The sequence below is a fragment of the Aspergillus bombycis genome (genome assembly GCF_001792695.1).
Source record: "Aspergillus bombycis strain NRRL26010 chromosome Unknown contig00059, whole genome shotgun sequence".
NCBI classification, from domain to species: Eukaryota; Fungi; Ascomycota; class Eurotiomycetes; order Eurotiales; family Aspergillaceae; genus Aspergillus; species Aspergillus bombycis.
The window spans coordinates 176,153-202,448 of NW_019170061.1; the positions used below are offsets into that span (position 1 = coordinate 176,153).

The 26,296-nt window shown below is 50.3% G+C and overlaps 12 protein-coding genes across 12 annotated transcripts; 4 read left to right on the plus strand and 8 right to left on the minus strand.

The window, feature by feature from the left end:
• ABOM_007053 (pyruvate dehydrogenase (acetyl-transferring) subunit E1 alpha) lies at positions 1-1,410 on the plus strand (the record flags this gene model as incomplete). Its single annotated transcript, XM_022534182.1, has 4 exons — positions 1-123; positions 189-322; positions 394-848; positions 905-1,410. The coding sequence occupies 4 exons, from the start codon at positions 1-3 to the stop codon at positions 1,408-1,410; spliced, it is 1,218 nt and encodes a 405-aa protein (XP_022387907.1).
• Positions 1,411-1,747: 337 nt separating this feature from the next.
• ABOM_007054 (uncharacterized protein) lies at positions 1,748-3,370 on the minus strand (the record flags this gene model as incomplete). Its single annotated transcript, XM_022534183.1, has 1 exon — positions 1,748-3,370. One exon carries the CDS (start codon positions 3,368-3,370, stop codon positions 1,748-1,750), a length of 1,623 nt encoding a protein of 540 aa, XP_022387893.1.
• Positions 3,371-4,028: 658 nt separating this feature from the next.
• On the minus strand, positions 4,029-5,539 carry ABOM_007055 (mitochondrial 37S ribosomal protein uS4m; the record flags this gene model as incomplete). Its single annotated transcript, XM_022534184.1, has 3 exons — positions 4,029-4,940; positions 5,002-5,424; positions 5,504-5,539. 3 exons carry the CDS (start codon positions 5,537-5,539, stop codon positions 4,029-4,031), a joined length of 1,371 nt encoding a protein of 456 aa, XP_022387896.1.
• Positions 5,540-6,694: 1,155 nt separating this feature from the next.
• Positions 6,695-9,050, minus strand: ABOM_007056 (putative DNA repair protein Rad26; the record flags this gene model as incomplete). Its single annotated transcript, XM_022534185.1, has 2 exons — positions 6,695-8,506; positions 8,562-9,050. 2 exons carry the CDS (start codon positions 9,048-9,050, stop codon positions 6,695-6,697), a joined length of 2,301 nt encoding a protein of 766 aa, XP_022387909.1.
• A 578-nt stretch (positions 9,051-9,628) lies between these two features.
• cds1 (phosphatidate cytidylyltransferase) lies at positions 9,629-11,167 on the plus strand (the record flags this gene model as incomplete). Its single annotated transcript, XM_022534186.1, has 4 exons — positions 9,629-9,778; positions 9,834-10,206; positions 10,274-11,067; positions 11,129-11,167. The coding sequence occupies 4 exons, from the start codon at positions 9,629-9,631 to the stop codon at positions 11,165-11,167; spliced, it is 1,356 nt and encodes a 451-aa protein (XP_022387908.1).
• A 945-nt stretch (positions 11,168-12,112) lies between these two features.
• Positions 12,113-13,532, minus strand: ABOM_007058 (putative cyclin; the record flags this gene model as incomplete). Its single annotated transcript, XM_022534187.1, has 5 exons — positions 12,113-12,513; positions 12,566-12,893; positions 12,943-13,071; positions 13,122-13,203; positions 13,306-13,532. 5 exons carry the CDS (start codon positions 13,530-13,532, stop codon positions 12,113-12,115), a joined length of 1,167 nt encoding a protein of 388 aa, XP_022387904.1.
• Positions 13,533-13,942: 410 nt separating this feature from the next.
• Positions 13,943-14,944, minus strand: ABOM_007059 (uncharacterized protein; the record flags this gene model as incomplete). Its single annotated transcript, XM_022534188.1, has 3 exons — positions 13,943-14,679; positions 14,752-14,781; positions 14,833-14,944. 3 exons carry the CDS (start codon positions 14,942-14,944, stop codon positions 13,943-13,945), a joined length of 879 nt encoding a protein of 292 aa, XP_022387903.1.
• Positions 14,945-15,228: 284 nt separating this feature from the next.
• ABOM_007060 (putative fructosamine-3-kinase) lies at positions 15,229-16,316 on the minus strand (the record flags this gene model as incomplete). The annotated part of the gene is made up of 2 exons (XM_022534189.1): positions 15,229-15,343; positions 15,391-16,316. 2 exons carry the CDS (start codon positions 16,314-16,316, stop codon positions 15,229-15,231), a joined length of 1,041 nt encoding a protein of 346 aa, XP_022387894.1.
• Positions 16,317-16,882: 566 nt separating this feature from the next.
• On the minus strand, positions 16,883-19,995 carry ABOM_007061 (armadillo repeat protein; the record flags this gene model as incomplete). The annotated part of the gene is made up of 3 exons (XM_022534190.1): positions 16,883-17,875; positions 17,927-19,626; positions 19,695-19,995. The coding sequence occupies 3 exons, from the start codon at positions 19,993-19,995 to the stop codon at positions 16,883-16,885; spliced, it is 2,994 nt and encodes a 997-aa protein (XP_022387900.1).
• A 1,558-nt stretch (positions 19,996-21,553) lies between these two features.
• Positions 21,554-22,720, plus strand: phoB (regulatory cyclin phoB; the record flags this gene model as incomplete). Its single annotated transcript, XM_022534191.1, has 1 exon — positions 21,554-22,720. One exon carries the CDS (start codon positions 21,554-21,556, stop codon positions 22,718-22,720), a length of 1,167 nt encoding a protein of 388 aa, XP_022387901.1.
• Positions 22,721-23,490: 770 nt separating this feature from the next.
• Positions 23,491-25,119, plus strand: ABOM_007063 (putative tRNA-specific adenosine-34 deaminase subunit Tad3; the record flags this gene model as incomplete). Its single annotated transcript, XM_022534192.1, has 4 exons — positions 23,491-23,599; positions 23,654-23,705; positions 23,767-24,055; positions 24,181-25,119. 4 exons carry the CDS (start codon positions 23,491-23,493, stop codon positions 25,117-25,119), a joined length of 1,389 nt encoding a protein of 462 aa, XP_022387861.1.
• A 261-nt stretch (positions 25,120-25,380) lies between these two features.
• Positions 25,381-26,172, minus strand: ABOM_007064 (uncharacterized protein; the record flags this gene model as incomplete). Its single annotated transcript, XM_022534193.1, has 1 exon — positions 25,381-26,172. One exon carries the CDS (start codon positions 26,170-26,172, stop codon positions 25,381-25,383), a length of 792 nt encoding a protein of 263 aa, XP_022387899.1.
• Between the last annotated feature and the right edge of the window lie 124 nt (positions 26,173-26,296).

Below are 26,296 nucleotides of genomic sequence, written 5' to 3' on the forward strand. Positions count from 1 at the left end.
ATGTTGTTCCGCACTGCGTGGGCCCGTCAAGCCGCGCCTTTGAGGCGTCACGCTTTCACTCCCCTTGCCCGTCGCTCCGTCACCACCGACGCCGCCTCGTCGCATGCTGAGAATGTTCCGCAGGTTTGTTGAGCCCTTCGGAAAAGTCTCTGATACAGTGATGCTAACGCGCCGTGCGCTTACCACAGGAGGATGACAAGCCTTTCACTGTCCAGCTTTCCGATGAGAGCTTTGAGACCTATGAGATCGATCCCCCTCCCTACACCCTGGAGGTCACCAAGAAGGAGCTGAAGCAGATGTACCATGATATGGTCTCGACCAGGTATGCATGACCGCGGAATCCTTCGTGCTGTGGCGATCTGGATCTAACGTTTCGCTCTCCTGTTACTTTAGGCGCATGGAGATGGCCGCCGATCGTCTCTACAAGGAAAAGAAGATCAGAGGTTTCTGCCACTTGTCGACCGGCCAGGAAGCCGTCGCGACTGGTATCGAGCACGCCATCACCCGTGACGACAAGATCATCACTGCCTACCGTTGTCACGGTTACGCTTACATGCGCGGTGGTACCATCCGGTCCATTATCGGAGAGTTGCTCGGTCGCCGTGAGGGTATCGCCTACGGAAAGGGCGGTTCCATGCACATGTTCGCTCCTAACTTCTACGGTGGTAACGGTATCGTCGGTGCTCAGGTCCCTGTTGGTGCTGGTCTTGCTTTCGCCCAGCAGTACAACGAGGAGCCTACTACTAGCATTGTCCTGTACGGTGACGGTGCTTCCAACCAGGGTCAGGTCTTTGAGGCCTTCAACATGGCCAAGCTCTGGAACCTTCCAGTTCTGTTCGGGTGTGAGAGTAAGTTCTTCTTGATCAAAGGTCAGTGAAAGTGAAGGGGTTCTGACCTGCCACAGACAACAAGTACGGTATGGGTACTTCCGCCGCTCGTTCCTCCGCCTTGACCGAGTACTACAAGCGTGGTCAGTACATCCCTGGTATCAAGGTTAACGGCATGGATGTCCTTGCCACCAAGGCTGCCGTTCAATACGCCAAGAACTATGCTGTCTCTGGCAACGGCCCTCTCGTGATGGAGTACGTCACCTACCGTTACGGAGGTCACTCCATGTCCGACCCCGGTACCACCTACCGTAGCCGTGAGGAGATCCAGCGCATGCGCAGCACCCACGACCCCATTGCCGGTCTCAAGCAGAAGATCCTTGACTGGAAGGTCATGACCGAGGACGAGCTCAAGGCTCTGGACAAGGCCGCTCGTGCCTTTGTTGACGAGGAGGTCGCCATCGCCGAGAACATGCCCGTTCCTGACAACAGCACTCGTATTCTCTTTGAGGACATCTACGTCCGTGGCAGCGAGCCCCAGTGGATGAGGGGTCGCACCGTTGATGAGACCTTCTACTACTAAGTATGACGCGAGAGGGCTTCTCATCGGGGATGACAACGACGGAGGAAGTATAAAAACAATTAAATTGGCAGGCTCCTATGCAGCATTACCATGCACGTTTACTATGTAATTTAGCCGGGGATTTATATCTTTATTTTTGCATTATTCTCCTATAACGTTAGGAATATATTATTGGAGATTGTTCGAACATTAATGGTAAATGAATTAAGTCTCCTTATCGTGTATGTAGACATTATCGGTGAAGTTTCCGCACTGCAATATGACTCGGACAGGGATACGCTGTTCGCCAAATGGGTATCATAGCAATAAGATCAAGCAACAAACCGAACAAAAAAAATCACGCAGGCTCCTGTCTTAGCATTTCAAGAATCATTTCCTGTGTTCTCTGTACAGAATCCAACTTCTCTTCCAACGCCGCTCGGTCCTTTTCTAGCTCTGACCGGAGCTCATCCCGCAACTCCTGTCGAAGTTCCTCCTTGAGCTGCTTGATGGCCGACGCCGGCAATGCTTTCACCTGCCTCTCGCCTTCGTTGGGGGTGGCTTCCTCTTGGTTAGACGGCCTTGCACGACGCTGGGAGTCTGAGCTCGAGGCCAATGATGCGATTAAAGGCGATGACTGAGGTTCTGAGCTCACAGCATCTAAATGCTTGTTCAGTTTGCCTAGTGTTTCTATGACAGCACTCATCATGCCATTCTCCCCAGCTGAAGGGGGAGCAGACGTGGACGCTGGATGCTGGGACGGCCACCCAGCTGAATTGGCTGGTTGATTCGCAAACATGTTTTCAAATCCAGGCGGCAACCGGACTAGATTAGGCGTAACAGGGGCAGCAGTAGCAGTGGCAGGGGCAGGTGGAGGCGGCAGCTGGCCTTGACTTTGGTTTCCACTGATCGTGGTAGTATCCACTGCTGGGCTGGACGTTTGCCTCCACCCGTTCGAACTCGGAGCATCCCACGCCGGTTCCCAAGACCTTTCTTTCCGCTTGCGAGACCGGCGTGAGTCGCGCTTCTCGATCCGCCGTGCCTCTGCCTCTTCCCAGCGCTGCCATGTCGGAATCCAGGCGTCGACAGCTGAACGCCATCGGGGATTGGATAGATCTTCGTTCTCCAAGCCACCCTTCTCTCGCTGCTCCTCGAGAAACTTCATGCGCTGCTTCGTGACCAGTTCAACCTTCCGCCGCACCGAGTGCCACGAATACGGATGTCCCTGATCGCGCGTGAACTCTGCCGTCACCGTCATCCACCACTTGCACAGGTTACTGCGCTGTCCGAATTCCTCCGCATGTCGATTACAGATGTTGAACAATGACACCTCCTCCAACGTTGTCAGCCGCTTGCCATGCTTGCGGGGCGTATCTCCTGCCATCCCGCTACTATCCATGTCGTCGTCGCCCAACGCCCGATCCATAATACTATTCCTCCCCGCAGACCCCATCACCGCTCCTCCGGTCGCTGTTGCTGCGCCAGCACTTCCCTCCCCTCCCCTCCTCGAATCCTGCACGCCCCCATGCGATGGCACATAATCTGTATCCCCCAGTGCATCCGCCCCCACCACATCGCGCCCCCCGCTCGCAACATCCGACTGATCGCTATCGGAGCTCTCGATCGATTCCGCCGAAACCCGCGACTCAACCACCACAGAGACACCCGGCGCATTTTGCGGCGTATTATTCCTCGGCCCTGAGCCAGCGATGACCTTCCCGCCGGCCGTACCACCCCCAACCGCAGCAGCCCCTCCTCCCGGTGCGGCAGCTGCACCCATCCTCAAATTCGACGAGAGGGTCGGCAACGCACCGGGGGGCGCATTATGCGAGCGCGACATCATAGACGCCGGCCATCGGAGCTGCGACATGTACGAGGAGTGGGACGGGGGATTGGGCGATTCGAGTCGACGGCCCGGCGTCGTCGTGGCTGCGTTGGCCGCTGCATGATGGTTCGGACCATGCCCATGCCAGGAATACATTGGGTCGCTTTTTGGGGCGGATCTAAGAGATCCAGGTTCTGGGTTGGAGAGGTTCTTTTTTGTGTGTGATGGGCGATTTCTTTCTTTTTCCCCCCCCCTGGTTGCTTCTTGGTTGTGGCGAGTCTGGGTTCTAGAGTGGGTGTGGTATGTATTATGTATCGGTGGTAGAATGAAAAATGGGCCGGTGCTTTGCAATTTTACCCGGCTGATAAGTGATAAGCGGGTTATGTGTAGGCTGGTATTGTATTTTTCAGCTAGTTTGAAATGTAATTAGCATACGTCTTGCCCATCCCATGACACATCAATATATATAGTTTGGTCTAGAACTAGCGGGTCTGCCAGCCTGTCGCTCCCATTCAAATCTTCTATAATATATTAGCCCTGAATTTGAAATTTGAGGTTGTATTTATATTCACTTGATTGTACAGGGGTGTGCGCTATCAGTCCAAAACCAAACATGATTTTGTCCTCCCTCAGGGAACACAAGGTAGATCGATAGATAGATACGGTACATCTATGAGAACGGACATATGCCAAAATAACAAGAACAGACCAAATACCCAGTAATACATGGCTGTGGAACATGCCCGCAGAACGTAAGAAGAAGAGAGAAGCCTAAGGAGAAAATACAATGATTATTACATGGTCGTTGCTTTGTCTACCGCCGTCTCAGGTACCAGGCGAAAGCGGCTGTACCAACGGGCTCACCGAACGGTGTCGGCACCTCCGAGTAACCAGGACGAGCCACCGGATGGCGCAGGTAGACCGCTGCGCAGATGTTGTGGTTGACCTCGAGGTATCGGGGGATGAAGGCGAAAGCGCTCATGTAATCGCGGGGCCTCCAGGGGGTGGCGTAGGGCTTTGTGCTGTCGATGGGGTTGTCACGCATCTGGACGAGAGCCCGCTTGAGCACATCAAACTCCTCGTCTGTAAGTTCCGAGGTGTCAACTTCTTCCTCGGGGTTCTCGGCGGCCTGTCGGAAAGCCTCAGTCAAGGCCTCTCCGGGCTGGGATTCACTGGCAGTAGCAGATTCGGATGCGGACTCGGAAACGTTCTTAGTCTCGTCGTCGGAAGACTGATCACGCTTAGAGCGCTTAGTGTCTTTCTTCTCCGCAGGCTTGGCCTTGAGGAGGGTAATGAGCTCAGAAAACTGCGATTCAAGGTTGTCGGCGAGAACGGTGCTTGAATCGGAGCGAGAGAGGACACGTTTGACGGCCTTCTGGAATCCACGCAGTTCCTGCTTGCGCTTCGCGGGGAGCACATCCTTACTGCCGGCCATGATATTCTTGGCCTGGGCCAGCAGGGCCTTTAGAGTTTCCCGTGGATCGTCATTCTCCTTCGTCTGGCTCTGTTCCTCAGACTCGGCTTCCTTGTTCTCTACCGACTCTTCCGCAGCACCCTCCTCCTTCGCCTCCGCCTCCACTTCTTGCGACTCTGCCGACTTTTTCCGGGCAACACGCCCCTCTCGACGTTCATGCTTATCTTTAGGGGCACCAGTTGCATACATGACACGCTCGGGGTCGACCTGGAAAAGATCGCCAGGGTTGAGGAGGTAACCGGGGTATCTCATCTAGAGAACCATAGGGTTAGTTCACTAGGCATTGAATCTCAATGTGAGAATTAAAGCATACCTGCTTCCCATTAACCGTCACCGCACCGTGAACAACAAACTGCCGAGCCTGTCTAGCACTGCTAGCAAACATAGCTCGAAAGATAGCCACATCCAATCGACGCTCCAGAGGAGCAAACGTCATCTGTGTAAAGGGTGTTAATCGAGGGAAGTCCCTGGTACCCTCTACACCCGCTCCACGACCAGCGGACATCCCGGAGCCGTCATCCTGGGCTAATCTAGCTGGGCTCATCGGCACGACGCTGCGGATGCGGCGGGAGAACATGCGCGCCCATTGGCTCTCACGGACTTGTTCACCATGGTATGATCTGGCCATGGACTTGGCCGTCCATTTTTGTTGGAAAAATGTTTTGCTGCCGGTTGGGGGGTTACGCAGGCGCTGCAGGTTGAATAGGTTATATTTGCTCCATGATTGTCGGATTTTCTAAACAGATTGGCATTAGCTGCTGTATGAGTAAAAGGAAATATATTTAAGACGACGAATCCACAAAAGGGAAGCTTACAGGCTTGCTCAACGGCGTAGTGGCCCTATTCCTCATGATGGCGAGTCGGTTGAGCGTGTCCTGGATACTATGTTCTGCTGTTCATCCAGCGATCTAGCGGCCAAAACTTCGCATGTGGCACGTGATAGCTTGCACATGACCTTGAAACTTGCCTTAATGCCATATCTATCAGGCACTACTGAGTCTCACAGATCAGCGGGTACTAATGGCTTATAATTGGATGAGAGGATCTCGCTTGCCACTAGCGTCATCTTCATGACTCCACCAAACTCTATAAGTTGACCAGATCCCCTTCACCTTTTTGAACTTTTTTCTTCTTTTTTTCTTCATACTTACCTTGTTTGGGTGGCTGCGATCAAGAAGGCGGTCCACCACGGATTGGTCCCTGCATTGCACAGCGCGGCGGAACAATCCGTCCAACGGCCTTCGGGTCATTGGCAGGCGTATTCTTTGGCTCCTTTCCACTTGCTGGAATAATTCTCTTTTCATCATTTCTTCGCCTTGCGCGGGGGTATGGGGAAGAGAGACAAATATGTACTTTATAATGCGCAATGCAATAACGTAACCGGCAAGGTAGTGGGTCACGCAGCTTGCCGGGTCAGCTTGGTATTGCATACAAAATGGCCTTTTTAAAAGCTCAATATCTCAACTACAACACTATATATCAATCTATAACTGTAAAGGATTACTAGTATATATACTACTTATATATTTATTAGAGAAAATTATTTTAAAGAGTAAATTCTATGGATTATGCCTGTGTCCTGATAAAATCAATGTAATATATATTACCCAGGTAATTAACCATTTCTATACTCTCTAAACTTGTCTGCTTATTATTTTAATATATAGTAGGCTGTATATAAAATTTGAGATAGATTGAACTTGAATAAACTAAGATATTGAGCTTTTAAAAAGGCCATTTTGTATGCAATATCAAGCTGACCCGCAAGTTGCGTGACCCACTACCTTGCCGGTTATGTTATATCATTCTCACACCAAATTCGTGTATTACCTTGATGTACTTGTTCCTTGCTTTTTGAAAATCCCATATTACCGCCGCCACTTGGTCTGATTTGCTCGCGCCATGTATGGACCTTCTCAATACCTTTTTGATATCAGGACTGTCGTATCATTATTTGTCATTCCATCGTATATCTATCTACATGTACATCTATACCTGTACTGTTTCTATTCCTGCTGCTTGGTACTTGGGAACGCTTCGAGCAGAGCCTCGGCTTCCTGAGGATTCACAGCGTCGTCCAAAATCTCGTGGGCCATCTCTACCGTGTCATCCTCGATTCCGGCCTCTAGTATCGGTCCTTCACTGAACGCAAGTCGCGTCAGCACCACTAGAAATTTCTGTTTTCCGCCCGCCACTCGGCTGAGTTTCGACTGGAGATCGACGTCCGCTGGATGCCGACGGATAACTCCGTACACTAGACGCATCAACCCATTTACTAATGCGGCGTGCAACTCCTTTTCGGGCGGTGATGTATACAAGGCATCTAGCTCGTCGTGCATGGCCCGGATTAGTCGTGCTAGTGCCGTGGAGTGAGACGCAATGACCATGCTGCCATGTGTACTACCGGGGGCCTCTTGATTGAAAGCCACTGATGTCAAAAGAGACAACGCTTCCAGCCGCATATCGCAAATCTCCGAAGCCATGTAAGGGGGCTGTCCCTCGTCGACCTGTGGTGTCTCACTCAGAAGGTTCGCCACGCGATCAACGATGTAGTTTTCGTTTGCGATCTGGTCCTGCTCCGTGTCCTGAACTGAACCGAAAGACTCGATGCGAATGCTGGTCGATAGGAGGTTTAGGGTTAGGATGATGTCGCTTATGGATTGCGAGCAATTTAACATCATCAGAATGAAGTCGTAGCGCATGTATCGCCAGAATTTCTCCAACACGCGATCGATATGTAAGCATGAGCAAGCCATTTGGTACAGGAGGCCCAGCGCCTCAGTCGAGTTTACAAGAGGTTGCAGCTCAGATAATGGCGTCTGTCTGACCTGTCCAAAATTTTGCCGCGAAACGGGAGAGTGTTTAAACCGGGGTATGCCGTTAACTTCACCCGACTCTTGTAATAGTGGTACCAGGTGGTCAATTAACTCGGAGGCAGATGACGGCGCACCCAGAGCATATACATGCCGCATAATCCCCATGAAAATGGGAACGGGCTCGAAGAATTTTTCGCGCAAAGCACGGGACCATAATGAAATTATAGCCCGTGCGTATTCTAGTAAATAGTTACCGATATCCATGTTTGCCACTTCCTCCAATAAAATTGAGGACAGCGTTCGCTGGGGCTCTGATGGGAATGTTAATCTAGCCATCACTTCGATGTCATTGTTTTCGTTGGGGAATGTTCGATGGTTCAATAGGCGCTTAACCAATTGCGACGTTAGGTCGCCCACATGTGCGGTTCGGTTCGGTATGGCTTCATCTAATGCATCGTCCGACATGTCACCGACAGTAGTTTCGACATGCATAGGCTCCGGTTGTGGGCTTAATTGAAGTGGTATCGGGCTATCATCGCTCAGCCTCCTCTTCCGTTTACCACCAACCGTCGGGCTCATTCGCTTGTACCGCGCTGATTTGCTGGGAGAGACGGCAAGGATTTCATCATCATCGAATCCATCGCGGAAAGGCAGAGCTTTATGTTTCTTTGGCGTTCCTGGAGCTGGCTTTTCCTCTGCCCGGCCTTTCGCTTTCAGGTTGCTGATCCGTATGGACTCTTCGGCAAGATCTTGCTTAAGAAATGCATTCTCCGTAGCTAGCATTTTGCCTTCCACACGTGCGGCCTCTACTTCTTCCTTGTGCCTAGCTACCTCTTCAGCCATCGCCTTCCGTAGGGCCGTAACCTGACGTTCGTAATTTTCTGTAAGTTTCGCTTGATTTGATCGGATGATAGCAATTTCCCCGGCTTTTGTTTCCGCCATAGATCTTGCCGCACTCAGCTCTTCCGTCATTCGCTTATACCGTTCATCCTCCGCTGCCAGCTGTTGCCAAGAATTAGCTCTGTAGAAATGCAGATCAGAGATCTAATGATGTTACCTTATCGTTTATCATACCGTAACCTACATGGCCACGCTGGGTGTGTGAAGTTTCCCCTTCAACCTCCATGGCCTCGGGATAAGCTTGTGCATCCTCCCCTTCCGGGTTAGCAACAACCTGGTAGGGGCCAGACTGCTCGGCAGGCACAGCTGGTTGATCCAGCCCATGCATTGACTCGGTCTCATCTTCAAGAACCACCGCGTCCAATTCCCCTACATCCAAAGCGCCGTAATCGCTGATCAATCCCGTGTGTAAATGCGCAGGCGGGTTTAATGAAACATTAGGGGGTAAGGTCTGCTCGGAAGCTGCCGCTTGAAAATCATGACTAGCAAAGGCTCGGGAGGGCTGACCTATTGCCGCTATAGTCTGAGGCTGAGGCTGTGCAGCCTGGTTTGCTAAGACCGCGTTCTGTTCCAGCTGGAATAATGTGCTCGGTGGCAGATCGTCGAAGCCATCATCGGAGAAGAAATCATCATCGTTTTCTTCCATGCCCTAAGACGCACGATCGCCATGAATGAGAGAATGAAAGGCGAAAGTGGCGTACGGGTGAAAGAATGACTGCGGTAGATAATGGAGAGTTGGTTGTTGGGGTTGTAAGCAAAAAAGTAGGGGGAAATAACGCCTGACGTAGTAGCCCGTCTAAGTCACCTGCGGCCACGGGACATCATCTCCCTCTCTTCTTCCTACTCGTCCTCTTCTCCGCTCCCTCAATATCAACCCTGCGATTTGGACCGCAGTCAATGAAATATTGACGGAGAATTGCTTGTTGAGTCCTACTCAGTGGTGTCTCGATCTCCGGTTTTTCTGTCCGTGCTTCCGCCGACCGTAGTCGGTCGCTATTTCACATGAAATTTTAATCTATTAACGACGATCACCTGTGCTCACTCTCTTCTCTCTTCCCCTTCTCACTCCCTTTCTCCTCTTCGCCCTCCCCTGTCGTACCTTTCCTTGTCGGCCCCGTCCCGACCCCCAGTTCCCCTTAGGATTTTCTTCTAGGCTTTCCCCTCTTTCCCCACGCATACCACTTAGGTACTGCGCCATCCTTTCTCCCCTCGGCTCAGTACACCATGTCCAAACCACGTCGGAATGTCAGGTTCCCACACCGGGCGTCAGAAACCCGTCGGTTAAGTATCTCAGATGCCAGCGATGCCGCTTCTGAACCCGGAAGTCCGTCGAAGAATGGCAGCGTGTCCAAGCCCGAGACGATCATCGAAGAGGTGAGCGGCCCGAGTTACTCAATGTTGCTAGGAGACTAACAGAAAACGCTGCCAGAAACCCGAACAGCCGCAGATGTCCGATTACGAGAAAAAGAAGCAGACCTTCATCACTCGCACAATATGGACCTTCGTGATGATCTTTGGTTTCTTTATTGCCATGTTCTCCGGCCACATCTACATAATTGGCATCGTTACTGCCGTTCAAATCATCTCATTCAAGGAAGTTATCGCTATTGCCAACGTGCCGAGCAAAGAGAAGAATCTCCGTTTCACTAAATCATTAAATTGGTATTTCCTAGCCACAACCATGTACTTTTTGTACGGTGAAAGCGTCATCTACTATTTTAAGCACGTCCTGTTGGTCGACAAGGTGTTACTTCCTCTCGCGACTCACCACAGGTTTATCAGCTTTACGCTTTACGTCATGGGTGAGTTGTTTTCCCTGTTCCAGAATACTTGAAGACAAACATTCAAGATTCTAATGCGAGAATGTAGGATTTGTCTTCTTTGTTGCATCTTTGCAAAAGGGACACTACCGGTTCCAATTTACACAGTTCGCTTGGACTCACATGGCACTCTACCTGATTGTCGTACAGGCACACTTTGTTATGAACAACATCTTGGAGGGAATGATATGGTTTTTCCTCCCAGCGTCTCTGGTTATCACCAACGATATCTTTGCCTACGTTTGCGGGATCACGTTTGGCCGGACTCAATTGATCCAACTGTCTCCCAAGAAGACAGTCGAGGGGTTCCTCGGTGCTTGGATTTGCACCATAATCTTCGGCTACTTCATGACCAATGTCCTAATGCGCTACAAGTACTTCATCTGCCCGGTAAATGATCTCGGATCCAACGTGCTGACAGGGTTGGAATGCACCCCAAACCCGGCTTTTATGCCCCAGCCGTACCAAGTTCCGGAGTGGACCGGAGTGGACAAGACCTTTTACATCGAGCCCATACAATTCCATATTTTGATCTTCGCTACATTCGCCTCCCTAATTGCCCCTTTCGGCGGCTTCTTCGCTTCTGGGCTTAAGCGAACCTTCAAAATAAAAGATTTTGGCGAATCGATCCCGGGCCATGGCGGTATCACCGATCGGATGGACTGCCAGTTCATCATGGGCTTCTTTGCGTATATGTATTACCATAGCTTTATTGCCGTGTACAAAGCTACCGTTGGAGATGTCATTGAGACCGCCATCAATGGCCTGACAGTCGAGGAGCAATTAGAGGTGGTCCGAGGATTGGGCAAGTATCTGTACAACCAGGGCACTGTTTCCGAGACGGTCAGTATACCCTCAAATATCCTTAAAATTTGTTATATATCAAATAACTAACGACGTGTAGATTTTGGAGTGTCTGAACACTGAGCTCAAGCGCCGGTGAAGAACGTTCGATAATGACCCATGCCTTTTCCATTCTGCCTTTCAGTGACGAAACCCAACCCCCTCCCGACTTGCTCAAAAATTTCGGAATTTTAAAAGTAGCGACTTATGTTTTAGAATACCATTTTAATCGGTCGTTATTCGACATCGCTAGAGCCCTTTAACGAGCTTCAAACGAAACTTCATTCTCAACGGTGGCTACCGAACGTCTGTCATACCTTACGCTTGTTCTCTCTTCTTGCCTTTACATTGGGTCATTGTTGTATAGTGTCGGGAAATTACGGTCAGAAGGTTAGGTTCATGTCTAGGTACACGTCCGAAAGGGAATATTGTATTTTTTTTTCTTTCCGTATCATATTCTGATATGTCAAGTCGCCATTGTCTGACGGAACGAGACGGGCGTCTAAATGGGCAATGTAAAGTCCTTCATATATAGGAAATATACCTTGATCAATTGCCGGGTTATGCACACCGGTGGTATTTGCTGTGCCGACTTGCTCAAGTTCGTAACTTGTATTCTATGAATAGGTGACTTAGATAGATAGATATACTATTCTGAACAGTGCCTTCTTTCTCACTGTGAAATAGTGGGCAGACTCCATGGAATATCCGATGCACATTGGTATCGAAATCGTTGGGTCATATCATTGTAGGGTCAATCACTCCGCTTTTCCCATCCTATCTTCCCTGGCATTCAGCGCGACGGGTGGGCTTTGCCTCTTGCAATTTTGGCCTAGCTTCAGATGGTACCCTTTTATTTGGTGCCACTATCCCACCTCTCGAGATCCAGGCAGAGCCCGGTGTACTTTTGTTCGGTGCCAGTAATTGTCACAAAATCAGCGGGCGAACCGATAGAATCAGACGTGCAGATTGCAGGCCGTTCTGCACTAGTCGCAGTATGGTAGCCGGATGGGGTAATGTAGCTATGATGCAGGGATTGGATAGCTCATTCTTCCACTTCGTACTCTTCCATTTCGATCTTGAAATACTCGGAGACACGCGCCTTCTCTGCATCCGCACACTCTGTGTCGAGCATAAAGCGCACGGCTCCATCCCGGCCTTTCTCGCCAGCTCTGGGTCTTTCCCCATTGGCAGCGACAGGTGTAAGCGGATGCAGCCTGGTGCCTGCTTTCTCCAGGGCAGACTCCTTGCCGCTGTTTGCGCCATTGGTAGCTTTGGGGTCTCCCGACTCATTAACCCAGTGTGTGTAACGAGGGAGTCCTTGGGTTTCTGCCTCTTTGTTCAATGGAATACGGACCGTGAGGAATCGATCGGCTGGGAAATGAGGGCCGACTGAGGTGGAGCCGCGACTGTGGGTATACAGCTCCAGTAGGTCAAAGAGGGTTTCTGATACGATGAGCAAATGCCTTAGTATAGGGTATTTGCAAGGAGCACTTACCCATTACTTCTTCACGGCTGGTTTTCCACTTCTCATAGTCTACGCCCATTTCGACCGCCTCAATGCGCTGGTCCAGCAGACGACCTGCCAATTCTAGACAGGTAAAAGCCATAGTTGAGGCAGTCTGCTTGATTGGGGCAAAAGTACGATAGAGGTCCAGTGAAATGCGATATGCCACATTAGACACCTGCGACTGCGACGTCAGGCCATAATGCCTGGCAAGCTTGATCAGGGTTTTCTGCGGGTGACGCGTCCGAAAATCAAAGCCTGATGCCTCAAGCATGAGCCTCTCCAATCCGATGATACCTCTGGCATGTACTTCAAAGACCTAAAAAACGTTAGCGAGGGATCAAGTGCAAGGCAAATGCAAAACATACCGGATTGTCGGGAGATATATGTTCTGAAGGTGGTAATTTGAGATTGTATGCTGCACATACAATCTCCCGGGACTTTTTCAATGTGTCCTCGATCTTGCAAGCTGTAAACAATGCAGCCGCAGCAGCATCCTAGACGGTCAGATATTTTACCTAGATAGGTGGTTAAGAGGGGTAGCTACCATATAATTATACTCGCTGTCAGGATGAACGAGTCGAAACTTGTGATAATACACCACAGCCGTATTGAAGGTACGGATAGGTCTAATCTGTTAGCATACTCTCTTTTTCTAAAGGGCACGTTGCTGTTTCTTTTTAGGAGTGGCGAATAATGAGTAGACCAAGCAGACGCTACTGGATACGTACAAATATAACACTCGGCGAACATTATCGATCCACGTCACTCCTTGCAGGCGCAGTCCCTCCTCGCGTAGGGGATTGACGCCCATGGCCGCAATACATTGTTGAATGGTCTGCTCGAAGATATACGGCTTGGCTACTTGGATGAAAGAGGGATGAATGGAAGGCGGCTCCGGTATGCTTGTCTCCGACGCGGCCTGATTGTTCGAGCCATCCTTCTTCTCCGGCACCATACTTGCAAATGGTACTAGAACTCTCTGAACAACCGGACGATGATGTTCGAAAGGCTGAAATCCAGATAGCCTTGGGATGGAGGAGCGTGATTGACGATGATCTCGAGTCACGTGTGATACACGGGAAATTATTGTTCCGCCGGCTTATCAGACACATCAGGACAACAGGTCATAGATACCCGTCCATGGACAGTTTCAATTAAAGAAGGGTGGAGGGGGGTGGAAGATTATTAACTGAAGGGGTTGGCATTATATGGTCCCTGGAATTCTGTTTGTTGATCTGGGTTGCAGGTGAGTACCACCTCACTGGTGTGGCTGAATGAATGTACATATGATATATCTTTACTACGGAGTATAGTAGTAACCAGTGTATGACATAGTTTCCTCCACAATTCTAAGTCAAATAGGTTTTATGGCACCCCTCTTCCTTCACGGGTAGCTTTTGCCAACTCACTCTGGGCCACATTATCCGCATACCGTTTATAGACTGGGAGATAGTACCCCTTCTCACTCGTAGTTTCCCTCACACTTCTCCTATCCCCCACAGCTCTCAGCCACTTCCTCCACCGCTGCCAAACAGGTTCATCCTCCCCTCCATTGCCTTCCGCCGGGATGCCAAGCCCACCTGATTTGTATTCATCAAATACCCACAACCGGACCGCCCATGGGGCGAGTACTAGATCTGGAAGTCCAATCTGATCTCCTAAGAAAAATGGTCCGTCGGCATGCATTTCCCTAGTCCATTCCTTGAGATGACCCAGGAACTCCTGTCTGAGCCTCTCTAAGTTAGCTGTTGGGTCTTCACCTCCCGACTTGGGCTGGTATTGGAGAAATCGATGGAAAGCTGGGATAATCCGCGAGGTAACATAGTCGATCCAAATGCGTACTCGGGCCCTGTCGTAGGGGCCCGCCGGGAGGAGCCGTGGAGAGTTCTCTGGATAGGCCTCCTCGAGGTACTCAAGAATAACTGTGGATTCATAAAGGGGCTTGGCTGTCTGGGCGCCCCCATCTTTAACCACGCAAGATAATGTTGGCACTAGACCGCGCGGGTTCAGTGAGAGAAGCGACTGTGGCTTGTGGTAGGGGTTGACTTCAATGTACTGGTAAGGGATTTGTTTCTCCTCTAGTGCGAGCCAGACCCGTTGGACTTGAAGCGGTTAGCCAAGATGCAAGTACTAGATATGTCGTGCGTGTTGAAAGATTCACAAGTGAGACATACCAAAGCTGTCGTCCAGGTCAGTAAACTGGTCTATCGTACGGACCTGTAGACACTAGCTGGTACTAAAATACACTTACGGACAGAACCACCCGGCATACAGCTTCAATGGTTGCTCCGCACGGTGATTTTCGACCAACAATTTGGCTGTCCCCGTTGCTTCAGGGTGAACTGCTGCATCTGGAAGGGGGGACATGTTGAAAATCCACAGGTGCTGCTAAGAGAGAGATTAAATGGAAGTTGGAAGACGCGGGGGGAACATGAGGTCTACTACACAGACAGTGTGTCCTTACATACTACGGTATTACTTCCCCATGCTGAGTCAGTATGTACGATGGTGCCATCGGACCACAGGATTATTAATTCTCTCGGGACAGGGCCAATACCGGTGAGTTCAACAGCATGTAGATCTATCTAGTAGAGAACGACGCCATGCGAAAGCAAAATTTGCCACGCCAAAACCCCAAGCAGCGGTTCAGATTAAGTACCATACTTCCTGATCAAATTCTGCATGATTGACACTGCTCCCGATCGATACCCAGCCCCGAAGATGGCGTAGTGATTTAGATGGTGATATCTGACGCGGTTAGAAGCCCTGTGGGTTAGACGAGCGGGGGAAAGAATAAAACCTACAGCTCATACAGCTTTACCCGGTCTTCATACTCCTCCACCGGCTCAGTCCTTGGGACAATCTTATGGTAGGCAGTGAAAAATGTCGACCCAAAGCCCCCAAACATCTTCATGATTCCCAGCTCATACTCACTATGCGCATAGCATGCTGATGGATCGTAGACAACGTCACCCGCCTCTTCATCTCCCTTCCGCCCACTCCCCACGATCCTTCCACGATCTGCATTACCGCTCCAAAGATCCCCATGAACAACCACAGGTGTAACACCTTCTCCATTCCCATTCTTGTCGTAGCCTAGGTGATCATCCCCTAGAAGGGCAGGTACAACCGTATGCGCCGTCCGCTCCACTAGACCACGCAGGCTGGCGTCTCGGCCATTGCGCTTCTCCGAGGTTTCGAGAATCATCATCAAGCGTTCATTGGCGTAGAAGTCTGCCCATGAATCATGAAATCGATTGGGTTGCTTAGTATCACCACAGAAGGTCGGGACGGGGAATCCGAACCGGCGTTTCCCCGTCTCAGGATCTAGCGGGGCTGGAGTAGAATGAAGCTTTCCTAGTCTCTGAGCCAGAGATTGGCCCGTCCGGCCACCACCCCCTAGGTCCAGGAATTCAGTCGCTAGGTAGAAGCTCTTTCCGTTGCTTTCTTCTAGAGACCCCCAAGCTAGAGCGCGGGGACAAAATCCTGGTACGGAGGTCGCGATAGCATTCAAGGATTCATATTCCCCTCGGAACATCTCCTCGGCAGCTTTACCATCTGCGGATGTTTTGACAAAGTACCGTCTCTCTTCTTCATACTGACCGTCTGTAGATGGAACCGTTGCTCGAATGGCTCCTGTACTGGTGAAGCCCGACCCCAAACCAGCAGTGGTCAAGCTTGCTTTGGAGGGATCGGAGATGGAGAGAGCACGCAACAGCGATGCGGGGACTGGAGCCATAACTCTTGGTTCGTAAGATGATGCTGTTTACGTGAACTCGAGAGATACAGGAGGCCAGGAATTGATGGCGTTATGTACCTGAGCACTTGCTAGGGGATTGATTCGCCGGAAATGCTTTATACTAAAGCCGTTCCGATGACGTATCTGGTCAGGCCCCACTTTTTATCTTATCGATAAAACAGGTACAAGTACATAGTATGTGCTCCATACTCCATACATACAAATGTACATAGATAGATAGTACTTCGTCCAAACCAGAAGGATGGATGATATTCCCACAAGAGACGACATCTCGAAAGTTTCCCGGTCGTCAAGGAAGGAAGAAAAATAGAAACAAGAAGAGGAAGACGAAGTAATAAAGAATTTTGTTTGCATAAGCCAACATGTACATTTTATCATGATCCTTTCAATGTCTTTATACAATCATCCCAACGCCTACCATAGTTCATGGAGCTGTGCATGCCCATGTAGCATGAAACTGTGCAATAAAGAGATCATAATTTTAGCGGAAGATGGCCAAAACAAGCGCAGAGAAGAAAGTCAAATACGGTAGAAGGTGATAACCGTTAGGCCTGGGTCAAGGCCCTTACCAGATGTAAGGCTGTTTTAGTTCGCTCTCGGACATCAAGATCTGGATCCTCTTCTAAGCGTTTCAACCGGTCCATCACCCCAACCGAGAGCAGCTTGTATGCTCGCTCGCGGCAGCCGTCTCGATCACTCGAGTCATCCTCATATGTAAGATTGATCACTACCCACACACAATTCGTCCGCACATCACGGTTGGCGTGCTCGAAGTACCCCATGAGATAACGTAAGAGGTCACGGTGTGAGACCAAAAGTTGGCGGTGCCATGGGAGGCTAGCAGCGAGGTGGATGATCACATATGTAACTGCTACCAGGATCTCTGTCGGAACTTGTAAAGCTCTGTGGGTTGATGATTCTCGTTTATGTGGCACTTGGATGGTACGAGGCCGTAGTTTATCTGCCAGTGCATCCAAGATCAAATCCTGCCCGATCTCCTTGAACAAATGATCAATCATCTCGGATGCACCCGGGCCACAAACAAGATTACGCAAGAGATCAAAAGTCTGTTCCTGTACGGCAATATCATCTTGGCGTGCTTGAGTGGTTTGGTCGAGGTCCCCATGCAGTGCAAGCTTGCGACGCCGACTAACATCGGGGAGGAACATCTCCAAGCTCATCTTAGACGACGGTAAGGAATCGGCCATTTTCATATCCTCATCGCGTTCCTGTGTGTCCTCGACAGGATTCAACAGATCAACTTGCTCCCCTGCGGAGTTGGCTCGACTCATGCCCGTTGAGGTGCCACTTTCCATATCATCATCCATCCCTCGTTTAGCTAGAGCACTAGTTGGGTCTTGCGTTATGATTTGCTGGATCCACGTAGGTCCCAAGCCGTTAATGACCTTCATCTTAACGTCGTTGGTTGAGTTATAGGCGACATGCTTCAACGCCCAAAGCGACTCAATCCGGAGCTTTGTATTCGTAGAATGTGCATGCTCACATAATGTTGGAAGTATTTCTGCTGATATAATTGCCTGGGAAGCGTTAGTACAACCTCCGCGCACGGAGTTAGTGTAAAAACCTACCTCTTTCATTGGACTAAAGTCCAGCGCAAGATTACATATAACTGACGTTGCCGCAATCTGAACTTCAATATCCTGGTGTCGAACCAAGGCGAATAAAGGAGTCGCTACCCCGGCATCAATCAAACTGGTTCTTAATACGCTGACTGAGCGAGTGAGCATCCGTGCAGCACCACAAGCTGCTAGTAGGGTGGGCGTAGGATTGCCATCAGCAGCAGTGTTTTTCGGATTAGATGTATCTCGAGGATCGTTCGGACACGGTTTGAGCGAATCAATGATATAGGGGACTACCCCATTGTCACAGATAGTCTTGCGGTATTCATCTTTGAAAGGCACCAGAGCGGCCAAAGCCTTAAGAATGTTCTCCCGGTATCGCATGACATGACAATGAATGGGAGAATATCCGGGAGGACCTAGCATACACTCTGCAGATTGTGTGCAAGTAGTCTCAATCTTTTCCCCGCAATCGGCATGCCACATCGGTTTAGCGTTCTCTTGAATTGGATTATAAGTTTCCTTCAGGAGCTGAGACAGTCGCTTAATAGCACCTCCATCGACTGCATGCTTCTGCAGCTCTTGATCGTCGATCAGCAGGGTAGCAAGCACCGCCGGGGCTTCCTCTTTCAGACGGTCAGTGGACAGAATCAGTCCTCCATACTGGACACCGTCATCACCAGTTATCTCATAGTCCTTATCGAGCATCCGGATAAGAATTGGAATCAACAAGTAACAAAGCATCGAGACGCGAAGCTTCTTCGTTAGGCCAAGACGGTATAGAACTGTGACCAGACGTGCAGCCATCAACCGCACCATGCCACACTCCGCACGGATAGTATATAGAAGCCAAGGAACGATAGCATTCTCATCATCATCAGAGTTCGGCGCCTCCAAGATCGAGAAGGGGGTTGGGAATGAATGGCTATGCCGGCGTTGAGGTCCATGTGGCTGACCAAGAGGTGGAAAGTTGGTAGCACTAGCAGAAGCTTTCCCTTGAGACAGTGGAACAGATGGTAGGAGATGCTCGAGGGGACTGGCTCCGAGGTGGCGTGGCACAGCTGAACCCGAAAAATATGTCGAACCCCATGGGCCGGTCTTGATATCAGAAGGGGCAAATCCAGGCACCTGCTTGGGGAAAACAGTCACTATACCAGGCGATGAGAGAAAGTGCTCCGCACGCCATTTAGAATGTTCAATAATGACCGTGGTAGCACGAAGGATCGGAGCCAGTTTGGCACTTGGGGGTGCAGGAGGAGGTAGAGAACCAAGAGCGCCGGACTCCTGCACGTGTGCCTCCGCACCTGGAAGTACAAAGCCCTGAGCAACGACGAATGATGCCACCTTCACGGCCAGCGCATCCAACACGCCACAGTCGGCCAGGGTTGCCTTGTGAGTTTCCTCTGTGCAAAGCTTTCCAATAAGGGCCGCAGCAAGTTCAACGGATGCCTGCGCTTGATATGTCCCATAGTCCTGCCCGAGAATGTGTGACAGACAGCTGATATGTTCGTCTGAGAAGAGTAGATCGGCTAAACGTGTATCTTTCGGCCATTGTTGTTGGCTTTGCAGTGGTAGCCGATCCGCGATGTTATTCAGGGTTCGCAGTATGGGGAGAACGAAAGATTGAGGGCAGTCGGGAGATGATAATATAGACAGGAGGATCGAGAGAATGCCGCTAGAAAGGATAGGGGAAAGGAAAGCTGCACCGCCTGATTGAGAATGGTCATCAGTCCCTGAGCCAGAGCGACGGACAGAACTCCCACTTTAATAGAAATACCTTGTGCTATACTACCAAGTACTATAATTGCCTGTAGGCACGTCTCATCTTCCTCCAGCTTGCGACTCGATGACTGTTGGCTTTTGGTCGGCCCATTAAGCTCGGTGTTCTTTCCGCTAGTCTGCCTGGAGGCAAGGACCTTGGCCAGAATGGGGATTATACCCCACCGGATCCAGGCTTCTTTGCGTTGATCATGGCCAATTGTCTCATTTTTGAGGGTTCGAAGCGCTGAAGCTTGCGATGTTAAAGAATCTGCGCTTTGAAGTTCTAGAAGTATCGGAGGTGTTGAAGCGCGAGTCATGGTCGGAACACCGCCTCCCGCGGGAGGATGTCTATCAGACCGCTTTGGTAAATAAGAGAGTTGAGCAGTGAATAAATAGAAGGAGAATACGGGAATAGTCCGAGGGGTGTGAGAAGGGGAGGTGGATAGATGTTGCCGAAACAGAGTGTTGATGCAGGGGAGGGGTTTTGTACAAGTAGCGAGGTAAGTCGTGGCCGGCGATGATATACGAATGAATGGCGTCTAATGAGCAGCCAAGTACATACAGTACCTAGCGTATGGAGGAATCGTTATGTACTATTATTGTAATATAACGCAATATGAGCTAGGCGAAGTCTATGGAAACAGACAATGAAGAGAGAATAAAGCGATGTATAACGGTGAACCTTCGATACTGATTCAGAGAAGCTGACATCCGACCGATTTCCTTCTATGAGCAGGAGATGTTGCTGAGAGCTTCCTTAAGGTTAGCGTTACCCTTACCGGAGTACAACATTACAGAAAGTAATGCCGATACCGTCGAGTCACCGCTTTCGGTTGCCGCGGTCATGTGATGTCACTCGTCCACGCGGGATCTCAGTTTCCCCGAGTTCCGGATATGGGCCAACGCCAGCTTAATCATGTGATTCAGCCTTATGGATGGGCTTTTTCAGCAGCAGCCTTAACTCGGGCGGGCTGTCAAAAGGGTTTCAGTCTCGTATTCCTCCGGTAGTGTTCATTGTGAGACCAAAACCCTGTACTTGAACACTTACCCGGTGCTGGTCTGAGGGGCATTATAGGCAAGGTATCAGTATATTGCAGAGATAGAAGCGAACCTGCAGGTTTGGGGACGGATGGTCGCTCCTATAGTAGCATAAGATTCCTCGATCTGCTCGTTGCACTTGACCCACGGAAATGGCATGGATGTGATGTCTTTATACGAGGATGAACCATCCCAAGCTCTCCTAATGTTTTACGGATTACGGAGTACGGAGTACAACGTACGGGGCTCATCGGGTAGAAATCCGGTGGCCATTTCTCTACCCCTTAGCGCTTTACCCTTATTGAATAGATTTTCTGGCGGTACTGTACAATGCATGACAGCCATGACCCATCGTGTGCCCGAGAACTCAATTGTAACGGGACGGTAACGTTCCTTATCCGTCTTGGATTCTAGCCCTTGTCAAAGACCTCCGATTGGATAATTGTAAAGAAATTCGTTGTGTTTGTGACATATTCCTTGATTTTTGCCTGAACAATTTCTGCAGCTTTACCTGTATTGTGGGAGAGGAATTTTTTCTTTTCTTTTTTCTTTTTTCTTTTTTCTTTTTTTTTTTAATTACCTAAAAATCCTCCCCCATAATTCTTTTCCCCCTCTTCCCATCTTCTCCTTTCCTTGGAACAATTTCTATTGTTAAAATAGGTGTTCCTCATCGCTTCCCATATTCAGCTTCTTCTATAGAGCTGAAGCCCCGCAGATCACGATGCGCCAGGGCACGCGGCCATTCTTAGCAGCAGCAGCAGAAGGTTTCGCAGCGTCTGCCAACCCCATTGCACGTCGTTCAGTCGTGCGCCCACGTGGTGGTATCGTTGGGCGGAGATGCTAGTTTCATCGCCCTCGCCCTCCTCCGCCCTTCGCCCTTCACCCTCCTCTCCTCCCACTCGCCCTCCTCCCTCTCTCTCATCTCCTCCTCTTTCTCGTCACTCGTCGACGACTATCTCACATAACCAGCATTATGAGCCTGTTGGTAACCCGACAGCTGCGCCCGGTAGTCATTTCTCTCCCCATTCTTCCCGTGTGGCCATCGAAGAGCTTCGTTCAGCTCTAAATCGACACACCGTTGCCTCGTCCCCTCCCGGGCCCTCAGGGGATCTCCCTCGCGGTCGCATGTCCGCTGGGCTGACCTCCCTTGGGGGCGGAAACAGCACTGCCGCGTCTACCGCTGAAAGCGCCGCCGCAGCCGCCGCCGCCGCCGCCCATACCAACACAAACCCTTCAAGTGCCCCTTGTTATACCTACAATAACGGCCCTCCCGCTGTAAATCAAGCTCAGGCCTCCGCTCCCGCTCCCACACAACCTCCCGTGGCCGCCTCAATGCCCGCGCCAAATAGCAACGGCGCAGGGTCTAATAAGCGCAACAGTCCGAACGACCCTGTCGCTAATGGTGGACTTGCCAGTGGGATAGGGAGCACGGATTTGGAGGGCTCGCAATCGAAGCGGCTGCGTCCTTCCAATCCCACAGTCAAGTTGCTGCCAGCTCGATATGAACTCGCCGATCCTCGGGATATCGTTGTGCTAATCTCCAGCATGCTGATGGAACTTATTCGGTTCAATGACAAAATCCCGCTCCATCAAGGTCGGCTGACTCGCTTTCACTCCCGATCTCCTCCGCGGATTTCCGTCAATGACTATCTGCAGCGATTGACCACTCATGCCACACTTTCACCTCCGATCTTGTTGAGCATGGTGTATTATATCGACCGCCTTTGCGCTCTTTACCCCGCCTTTACTGTCTCTAGTCTCACTATTCACCGATTCCTCATTGCTAGCGCAACAGTTGCGAGCAAAGGGCTGAGCGATAGCTTCTGGACGAACAAGACCTATGCTCGGGTGGGCGGTATCAGTATGACGGAGTTGGCTCTTCTTGAGTTAGAATTTCTATTCCGTGTAGAGTGGCGCATTGTCCCTCAGCCGGAAGTGCTTGAAGACTACTACCAGAGTCTAGTTGAAAGGTGTGAAGGATATGAGATCCAACGCGAACCTTGAAGGAGTAGGTTCCATTGCAACATATGCCTTCTACTTACCATTTGTTCGACCTAGATGGGGTTTGAGATTACTTGCATAGCATGCAGCAGCGTTATTTACCGTTTTAAAATTCTATGAAGGGGATCAGCATTATCCCCTATTGTCTTAGTACATATCACATTAAAGAAAGGTACAGACAGATGACTGTGCTAATACATAAACCCAACTGTGGTGGACGATTAGTTTTATTCATGTTCTCGGTTCATTTATTTTTGTTGTTGTTCATCGCAAATTTTTTTTCTCTTTTGCCATGTTTTTAGGCTGTATATCGAGCTATACTGGTGTTATTGTGACTGGCGTCAAGGAAGTACTTACTATAGCACTGTACCTACCCTGCAACAATGTATGTATACGATTACTAGATGTAATCAACGTAGTGATTTAATCCAATAATGAGTGGATTACTTTAATCTAAAGGCAATAAAAATGATGACGTAAGTTTATGCCTCAGGCATTCAATGGCTAGTCTTGAAATAGCTGGAAGTAGGGCTTAGGTCACAGGGTACAGGGTTGCTGCGATCCATGGAAACATGTCGATCTCGAGTCCTCTATCATTCTTCCCTCAATGGAACCCCGGGGATCAGAAGTAATGCAATTTCCGCCGTTGCAAGGCCAGAAAAATGCCGTGAACAGAATGTGTTAGCTCCCATACATTGTTCTTCTCTGAGAGCCCCGAGCTTTCAGTCGTTTAGCAGATCGATACCCCGCGATTCAAGTAATCATTTCAGAACATGTACGACTCAATGGATGTACAAGAGATACTTCGCGGCATAGAGCCACTTCCCGGACAGGTTATCCCTGTTAGAACTGTTCAAGAGGCGCGGCCACGAGAAGAATTTGGTGCGTCCCCCCACGTCTAGGGTGGAAGCTGTTGGCGCTACTAACAATTCCCAGCGGATGCATATGTAGTAGAAGTCAATGTGAAAAGTGCTTCGAAAGTGATAAAGTGAGCTTTTGTTTTTTGATACGACTACTATTTCGGCAGTGCACTGACCGGTAACAAATAGGGCTTTGGACAGTGCCTTTCCTCGCGACCCTTCTCGTCCTCTGAACCACCTTCGACGCTTCGCAAAGCACACTCAACTACCCGATGGCCTACGTTCTACCCTCATAAAGGGAGAGCCATCGACGCAGACAATTTTCACTCTGATTACTCCTCCTTTACCCGAAGCAGAAATACTTGAGAAGCTATTGGCTCCGTTTGCGCCACCAGTCGAAACCCCATCCGAGTCGTCTCAGGGCGTAGGAAATATTGAACTCCAGATCATTCGCATCCCACTGGAGCCACCCTTGACGGTTGGACAAGCTGAGAACTGGTCTAAAACCATGTGGCCCGTCATATTTAACCCTGCAACCCCCAGAGCTACTATTGCGCCACCTCCTCAAACCTTAAGCCGTGTTCTTGACTCCATCAACCAAAGGCAGGACGCTATCTAGCCCTGGCGCGCAAGGTCGCCGATGAAGCAGAGAATTCTGGACACGGGCGCAGGGTTGGCGCAGTGGTTGTCGATCCAGAACTTGAGGCTCACATTGGTGTGACCGACGAGGATGTAGGAATCCATTGGGCCGATGCGATTGTAGCTGTTGCAGGTGACGTACGATACGCGCGCCGAGAGGCCGGAGCAATGTCAGAGTCTGAACGACAGCTAGGTGCAGGGCCCAACCCCAATGCGCAAACATATAACTCAGACGTTGAAGGCGGGCCGGAGCTGCACGCGCTAATGCGCGCAGCGGACTTGGTTGCTAATGGGAGGTGTAAACAAGATGGAAATGAGTCTAACGAACAGCTACCTCTAGGCCAATTAGAGAAATTTTTCCTCTCTCAGTCGGACGTCTCCGGCTCCGAGCCATTGGCTGATCCCGATGATTCATCGCCCGTGCCGGGCAAATATCAGAAAACAGATACCGGGGCCATCCCCAAACCTATCGACAGTTCTCAAGAACCTCGAATTCGCTCGCGTGCTCAAGGCGGCTACCTCTGCACAGACCTTGACGTGTACTTGACGCATGAGCCTTGCCTTTGTTGCTCGATGGGTCTTCTTCTTTCGCGCTTCCGGGCGGTTATATTTCCCCGACAAGGACGGATGATAACAGGAGGTCTGGCATCGGAACCTGTAATCGCACCAGTCCCAGCATCGGACCCCGTGGACGAGGCGCACGAGACGTCCGAAAGAACGCAGGATCAGGATCAGCACGAGTCAGAAGAAAAGACGTCCACTGAGCATGCCGACCAGCCGCAACGGTTGTACTATGGATTGCACTGGCGGAAAGAGCTGAACTGGCGGGCCTTGGGATTCGAATTCGTCGAGGATGGAGTCACAGAGAAGATTGCTGAGGAAGGTCTGGCCTTCCACGCATAATACTTGGACGAGGTTAGGTTAGAGAGCACCATGTACTATATAGACCTCCGGGGACATGATCTATGGAATAGGAGGTGGGGGTGAATACGTAGAACTTACGCCCGATGACAATATCAATGGTAATCGCTATGTACTACCAATTCCTCAAATTCTTGCTCGCTATTCAAACAAATGCTTAAGAATCGAAATAACTCAGGAACACTCCAGCCCCCCCCACCAAGTCCCAAGATCCAGCTCTCTCAATCACAGATCAACGCACCCTCAAACAAGCGTCACGTAAATTTTAGCAATCCGCTGATCAACATGAGCATACGGCTTGATGACCTTCCCATCCTCATCCACCTCCCCCTGGTCTTTAATATTAAGCTGGGCAACAATCTCGCCCCGAAAGGGAGCAGGTGGATTCGACCAAACTCCAATAACCGCATCGTGGAAGCACGGAATCTCAATGCCCTTAAACCCCTTACTTGCCGCCTCGCGCATCAGCCAATGCGCCGTCCGCTTCATCAGCCCGTACCCCTCGTAATCGGCCCTCGTCGAAGTCCCATTCCTCATCAATGTCCCCTCATGCGTCGTCACCTCACCTCGAGAATCGACCCCAACCAGCCGTTGCATCAGCTTGGGGAACAGAGGCAGCGCCCCGAACAGCTGCTCTAACCGGTTGATATCCACCGGGTTGGATCCATTGCAGCTCATCGCTACCGAAACCAGTGGGAAATCCATCTGTTCGAGGAGCTGTTCGTTCGTTGCGGTCTCATCGGTTAGGTTCCAGTGGAGTTTACCTCCGGTTTGCTCGGAGGAGGGGAGTTTGTACTTGTATTCTTTGTCGAAGACGCCGTAGGATAGACCCGAAGCGATTTGGTGCGCGATGAGGTATTCGCTGCCTAGGAAGCCTTGGTAGAGGCGTCTGGTATTGTCCGTGGAGTACACGTTGGGCCAGATAGGAGAGCAGAAGATATTGCTGTGGATGACGATTGCGTTGGCCCAGTCTTGGTGTTCGGGGCCGAGTTGACGGATTTCAAATCGCGGAGTGAGGCTGACGGAGGTTGACATGGTGCAATGTGAACGTGCTTCATAGGGGGAAACCGGATTGGATTGTGTGTGTGTGTGTGTGTGTGAGAGAGAGAGAGAGAGAGAGAGAGAGAGAGAGAGAGAGAGTGTGTGTGTGTGTGTTGTT